This window comes from Etheostoma spectabile, chromosome 14 (genome assembly GCF_008692095.1).
Source record: "Etheostoma spectabile isolate EspeVRDwgs_2016 chromosome 14, UIUC_Espe_1.0, whole genome shotgun sequence".
NCBI lineage: Eukaryota > Metazoa > Chordata > Actinopteri > Perciformes > Percidae > Etheostoma > Etheostoma spectabile.
This window is the reverse complement of record NC_045746.1, coordinates 14704523-14711637: the sequence shown is the minus strand read 5'-3', so window position 1 is coordinate 14711637 and position 7115 is coordinate 14704523. Positions and strand designations below refer to the sequence as shown.

At 40.0% G+C, this 7115-nt stretch overlaps 1 protein-coding gene across 2 annotated transcripts in view; it reads right to left on the bottom strand.

Moving 5' to 3' along the window:
• LOC116701909 (small conductance calcium-activated potassium channel protein 1) overlaps positions 1 to 7115 on the bottom strand; it is an 11638-nt gene extending 4523 nt beyond the window's left edge. The window contains exons 1-9 of one of the 2 annotated variants that reach the window (XM_032535948.1): positions 6601 to 7115; positions 5305 to 6229; positions 4821 to 4916; positions 3823 to 4122; positions 3569 to 3604; positions 3071 to 3192; positions 2226 to 2367; positions 2021 to 2131; positions 1126 to 1253 (exon numbers count right to left, since the gene is read on the bottom strand). In XM_032535948.1, the coding sequence (XP_032391839.1) occupies positions 1126 to 1253; positions 2021 to 2131; positions 2226 to 2367; positions 3071 to 3192; positions 3569 to 3604; positions 3823 to 4122; positions 4821 to 4916; positions 5305 to 6195 (1826 nt within the window). In that variant the 5' untranslated portion in view covers positions 6196 to 6229; positions 6601 to 7115. The remainder of the gene's footprint in view (positions 1 to 1125; positions 1254 to 2020; positions 2132 to 2225; positions 2368 to 3070; positions 3193 to 3568; positions 3605 to 3822; positions 4123 to 4820; positions 4917 to 5304; positions 6230 to 6600) is intronic. The other variant, XM_032535949.1, reaches the window with a different exon arrangement.

Below are 7115 nucleotides of genomic sequence, written 5' to 3'. Positions count from 1 at the left end.
AGCTCGAAAAAAAGTCATAGTCAAAAAAAGTCATGAAAGGTCTTAATACAGTATGTCAAAAAAAGTCATAGTATAGCATGACAAAAAAAAGTCAAAGTATAGTATGTCATATAAATGCCATAAAATTGTCAAAAAAGTCATAGTACAGTATTTAATTTAAAAAAATCATAAAAAGGTCATGGTACAGTATGTCAAAACAAAAGTCCTAGTGTAGTACGTCAAAAAGTCATAAAAAAGTTGTAGTATAGTGTGTCATAAAAATTTATATCATAGCGTGTCAAAAAAAGTCTTGTATGGTGTGTTAAAAAAGTCATAAAAAAGTCATGGCATGATCCAATCTTGACTTTATCTTTAGCAGCTCATCTCACTAAGCTCGAAAAAAAAGTCATAGTCAAAAAATTCATGAAAGGTCTTAATATAGTATGTCATATAGATGCCATTAAATTGTGAAAAAGGTTATAGTATAGTATGTTAAATAAAAAGTTAAAATATAGTATGTTGAAAAAAAGTCATAGTATAGTATGTCGAAAAAAGGTCAATAACAGTATGTTGTAAAAAGTCATAAAAAGGTCATAGTAAAATGTGTTGAAAAAGTCATAAAAAGTCATTGTATAGCATGTTGAAAAAGGTCATAATATAGTATGTTGAAAAAAGTCTTAGTATAATATGTCATGAAAGTAATTAAAAAGTGTAGTACATCAAAATGTCATAAAAAAGTTATAGTATAGTGTGTCATAAAAATTTATATTATAGCATGTCAAAAAAAGTCATAGCATGATGTGTTGAAAAAAGTCATAAAAAAAGTCCTAGTAACCTATGTCATAAAAAGTCGTAGTATGGGAAAGAGTAAACTGGTACTAAAACTGCTGGAGCTTATCTCAATTAGCTATGTGTGAAGCCCATGATGGTTTTTTATTTCAAATGTCAATTTTCATGATGGATACACTATTTACCAGGATGCAAAACTAATTCTTTATTTTATATGAAAATAAAGGTTTTATAGGCATTGACTGATCAACAGGTGGTTATTATAGACATAGCACACGTTGCAAATAAAGTGAAAAGGCAGGTCTTTTTTGCACTGGGAAATTACAGAAGCAGCTCTATGAGGGTGAAGTGTCTTACTGGTGGATGGCCAGAAGCAACTTCCGCTGGTGCGTGCGGACTCTGGTCTGGTCTCTTTCTCTTGACAGCTTAGTGTGTTTGTAGATAAGCCAAGTCTCTCTCAGCACATTTGCTGCAGCAATTTTTATCTAGGGAAAGGATGTAGAAAATCATTTTATTTTTAGGCACATGACCTGAAAGTGCTGTTATTTACTGCATGTTCTGAACAAGAGCAACACAATGTGTTTAACCCAGGGTAGTACAGTAATTTAGTGTCATATTGAACTTTTAACCAGATTTTTCCGAATACTTGAGTAAATCTGCTTGTGGGGTGAGATAATTCAGCTGTTTTCCAATAAAGGTTCTCTGGTTTCAGGCTTTTCTAAAAACTAACATGCTGCTAGAATATTCTGCAAACAATGAGTTGATATGTGTTTTCTGATCATTCAATTTATACTGTTTGTTGATCCCCAGTTGGGAAATTACAATTTACACTCTTAGTAATCACTACACACAGGCCTGAAATACACACACATGCACCTATTCTTGCACAAATGGAGAGGAGAGATGTCAGGGCTTCCAGTGCTGGACCAGCGGTTTGATTGGGGGGGGTATAGTGCCTTGCTCAAGAGCACCTGGCAGTAGGTGAAGAGGCATCTCTCTAGCTACCAATACACACTCCGTACGGGGACTTAAACCGGCAACCCTCTGGTTCACAACCCAACTCCCTACGGACTGAGCTACACCCACCCCTATATATATTTTATATATATAAAATGGCATACCAAGCTGTTACAATACAAAAAAAAAGACAAATTCATAGTCTGACTGTGCAGAATCTTTCTCACGTTTGGGCCTATTTAATTAACATTAATATGTGAAATAAAGCCACACTGAGGGAAACATTGGTGTTTACCCTCTTGGAGATATGGGAGTCCATCATGAAGTTGTGAACATGTTTCTCTGCTCTGGTCAACTCCAGCTTCCTGGCAACCACCGCTACGACCAGGACTGTGCAGCCAGCTCCCTGCGAGAGTCAGAATTAGACACTTTTGTTAGGATTTACAGTCAAGATCTGAGTTCTGCTTGTTATAGAGAAATCTATCAACCTTCTGTCTCACCATTATCCCAGTGAGGAGGCAGATGCTGCGACCACAGTAGGTGTGAGGCACCACATCTCCATAACCGATGGACAAGAAAGTGACAGAGACCATCCACAAGGCCTCCATGTAGTTGCTACTCAGGTCCCTGTAGTTGTGGTGTCTGTAGGAATAAAAGGGAAATCATGTAGCTTACATTTTGTCTTTTCCTGGTCTTAAATGCTGCTTTGCTGAACTTATCTGACTGCTGGAGGTGAATAATCAATTTGTGCTCTACTTTCACGTTACTGACTATTTCTTTCCTTACCCACTTTTAGATTACATTGCATTTTTGTATTAAAACACCAACATTCAATATAAAAGGTACATTATCAGTATCAATTTAAAGGAGAATTCTGATTGATTTCAACATGTAGCTCTGTTGTTTGTAAATTCGGAGTGCTGTCAGCAGAAAGAAAAATGAAAACAATCGGTGCTGCCTACACCGTGTTATCACCCTGCTAGCATTAGCACCCAACAGGCTTGAACAGGGCAAGTTTTAAATGTGTTTTTAGCCTCTAAACATGCTCGAAATGTCAGTACTAGCGCCAAGCCATAAGCAATTATTCCTTCTGAGGGAACACAGCAAATTTGACTGCAGTAGATGTGACAGAAAGCAGGAGTATCAACCTGAATTCTCCTCTAAGATCAAATGATATCTGATCTCTAAACAGAGCAAACATTTGATTAGTTGCTGCAGTAGTAACACTAAAGTTATACTGTGTATCTGACAATGTTTGAATGATGATCAAATATACTTTATGTAGGCCTTTGGCACTAAAGACATCACTACAGATGGAGCAGTAGACAGATATATCATCACATACCTCTCACAAACATGTAAGCCCCACGCTGCCACAATCCACAGAGAGACGCTGAAAATCATCAGCACAGTCCCGGGGTAGGTGGTCATTAGTGTTTTCCCCACAAACCGGGTGTTGAAGTGTATCTAAAGATCAAAAATGGAATGCTTTTGCGTCATGATTTTGACAGTAGGTAGGGGCCTACTTTGCCCAACTATTTAGGATAGCACATATCAGATTATGATTATATAATAGAGAGGACATGAGGGATAAGAAAACTTGTTCTCAATCTGGCTTGATACATGGATAGAAGGTTTGGCATTGCGGTGGAAAGGTCATTTTCATCACTCTTAAATAGCATTTATAAGGGAGGGGATTAGCTGGGTGCATATTATCAACTGTGGAAAAGAAACCAGACAAGCAAAGGAGAGCTAGTCAGGGAGAAAACATAATAACGTAACATAACATGACATAAAGTGAAAACCACTGGGATTCATGGGGGCGAAACTGTGATAATCACACCTCAATTGTCACACCTCTACAGACCCCTCGGCCCACCTAGACATAAGACATAAACAAATGTGCATGAAATGTTTATAAGGGAAGCTCAGCCCAAATCACTGTCCAAAATATAGACATTAACATTCAATGAATAATGTCCCTTAGCAGACTGATGCCCATATTTTAAAATCATATCAAAATAGACAGTGCAAAGCTTCTTTCAATTAAAAGTGTAATGATCTCATCATAACAGAAGCCCACGGGTGACCTCCCACCTTGTTGAGCGCTCCAATGCTGCGAGATGCGGTGTCAGTAAAGAGGCGACTGTGCAGCATCATGGACCGGCCCAGCAGGTAGAGCCTAAGGAACATGGGAAGAGCCAGGATGATCTCCAGCTCCGTCTCGGAAATACTCAGGGGAGTTGTGGACTGCTGGAAGGTCTGCTGGAAGTACTCCATCAGACCCACTGGATAGGGATGAATGGCCACCGCTGCCAGCTCCAGGGCTACCAGAGCCAAACGGTCTGATGTCATGGCAATCCGCCAATCCTCTGCACCAATGTCGTGAACGTAGAGCTACCAGAGAGTGGAAAGTGGAGTGCAAATAAGCATCTTACTAGGGGATTGAAGATAAATCTGCAAGGTAACAAGATGATTAAATGTGACCTTATATGGGATCTTATTTTGTTTAATTGTTTAAGAAGTACCACTGCATATCTGGAAAATGTTGTATTACAACCTTTGTGGCTCCAGAGGGAACTCTGATTCTTCTGCTCTTTCAAAATTGCCCATCATGAGTCAGTCAATGGTAAAAGAAAAAATAAATTTCTGTTTCACACAATGATTTTAATTTTTTCTGACTTTGTTTTAAAATTTTACTTCCTCCTTGTTAAACATTGCACACCTCTAAAAATACTTAAAATAAAACAACTGGAGAAAAAACACTTTTTGGTTTGTTCACAGTGCAATAGCCTATGATGAGTGGGCTTAAGTAGACTTTGTTCAATTTTAGAAGGCCACCAGACTAAAAGGTTGGGAACCACTGTTGAATTTGTAGAAACGTTGATTCCTAACAATGGGACCGTTTTCACTTCCCCATGAAATGACTATCCAGATGAAAAAAATCTATACGGTAGGTGATTCCTTTATTGCAAATGTGGACTGCATTTTTTCCACAGATTTACAGAAAATCTTTAAATTTGAGAGAATGTCCTTGGAGGAAACCAAAAACCAAAAACAAAACCTGATTACATAATTATAAATAGATACATTACCTGAATCTCACAGCAGTGGTACGCTATGATGAGGCCCAGCAGGATGATCGTAGAAAAACTGATGATAGACTTGAGAGCGAGGGAGTAGACAGAGCTCTGTGGGAAACACACATTCCGATAAACACACGCAAACATAAGATCATTGTCAAGCTCCATTATAATCTTTAAAAAGGCATCAGTTATTTTCTGCAACCGCATAATCTTAGATATATTTGGACAATCCATTTGCAATATGGTATGAACATAATCTTATGAGTGTTCTGTGCATTTTCCTGCAGTTGGTCAGAGATCAATTCTCATACTGACTCAAAAGATTTTTCAGTATGGCCATATTAAAAAGATCATGTGGGGAAAAAGGGAGACAAACGAAGTGTGCCGTGTAAATTCATTACTTAAAAAAATAATCTTTTTTATTAATCATGCAAAACTTTTACATTCACATTTTCCAATGGATTTCTCAGGGCCTCAGTCGGGTCTTTCTGACCTTGCTGTAGACGCTCCAGGAGAGTTCTGTCTCCATCACCATCAGCAACATCCCAAAAATCCCCACCGCCAGGGCGCAGTCGTTCAGCTGCTGCCTCCTCAAAAACAGAGCCCTCCTGTGGACCAGCCGCCAGCCAATGTTGTGGGTTTTCCAGTACGAGTCATCTTTGGCATCATCCTTGGCATCCTGCTTGGCGTCCTGCTTGGCGTTCTCGTGTTTTGGGCTGGTCTGGGAAATGGGATTGGGGTTTGGACTGGGACTTTCGGCTCCTGGCAGAAGGCCTTTAGCCTCACTCAGGTCCTGGCGATGCTGGAAGATCTCATTGTGTGACTGGAAGTCATCATCTTTGCTGGTGATGATGATCTCTGGGAGACTCTGGCGGTTGTGCATCTCCAAAGAAATGTTGCCTGACTTGCGTTGCCCTTTGCCCTCAACATCCTTGATGTCTAAGTGTGACCTGCAGGGGGCCTCAAAGGGTGACCCACAGGGAGAAATGTGGACGTCAAGGAGAGAGGTGACTTTCTCCTGGAGTCTTTTAGCTTCTGTGGTTTTGGCTTTGCACTGGTGATTACACTCCTTGTGTGCTGGATGTTGTCTAATCCTCCCTGACCTTTTCTCACATTTCTTCTCTTTGCCTTTGTCTTTTTTCCTGTTGGAGCGAGGTGAAGGTGTGACATAGAGGTGGCCGTTGTATAAAGGTGTGGTGGCCATGGCCTGGGTTCTGTCCAGCCACACGGTGTGATCAGCTGATGTTTGGACTGTGTGGTGTATCCCACACTGTGGAGAGCAGGCCTGAGGTGGAGGAGCAATCCTTGGTGGGAGGAGGGGGCGCTGGTCCGCCACATCGTCTCCATCCACCACTGACAAGTTTATGGAGGGGGAGTGCTCCATGGTGAGAGGGTTTACAGGTGAGGATTCACTGAATCTTTTTAAGCGGTTTCAACAGAGAAGACAGAGAGTGAGAGAGAGAGAGAGAGAGAAAGAGAGAGAGAGAGAGAGAAAGAGAGAGTGAGAGAGACAGATAGAGAGAGAGAGAGCGAGAGAGAGGGGGACAAAGAAGGAGGACAATATTAGAGGTTTAACAGATGAGAAAAGCCTTACTTACTTTTATTATTTTGTATTTATCAGTCAATCATATGATTTTAAAATTATGGAAAATGTAAAGAGCAACAAAATAATTTGGCCAATCACAACTGTTTGTTGTAAATCACAGTAAGATTAAGATTAAGATCTAGTCACAAAGTACGTTGCTCAAAAATGTTAAAGTACTTTCCACACAACTCTTTTTATTCTTACCTTTAAGTCAGGGTTTCCAGTCTGGGAAGAAGAAGAAAAGGCCTTAACCCTTTTGACAACTGTTTTAGCTGGAAAAGTATAGGATTCAATCTTTGTATGGTCCTGAAGGTTACATTTGCCTGAGTCCCAAAGAGATCCACCAAATAAAATCCTGTTGCAACTTGGACTCAAACACACCCCTTTTATAAAGCAGACGTTCAAAATTTGAAGTTAAACTATAAAATCTAATCAAGCTGCAACAGCAATGGGCTTCAGCGTGATCAGATCAAAACATAACAAATGTCCCTGCTCTGCATGTAGAAACTTCAGCTTCAGCATCACAGAGCCCCTCCCATAGAGTCAAGCAGAGGTTATGAACCGCTTCTGCATATGACGACATACGAGGTAAATACCCGGTGGATATCCATTACATTTTCAAGCATTTATTCCCTTGTTCGTCTGTATACAATTGTCCACAATCAGGGCATCTTCCTTAAAGCTGGAGGGGCTTAATGACTGCAAAGTCTCTAAATTGC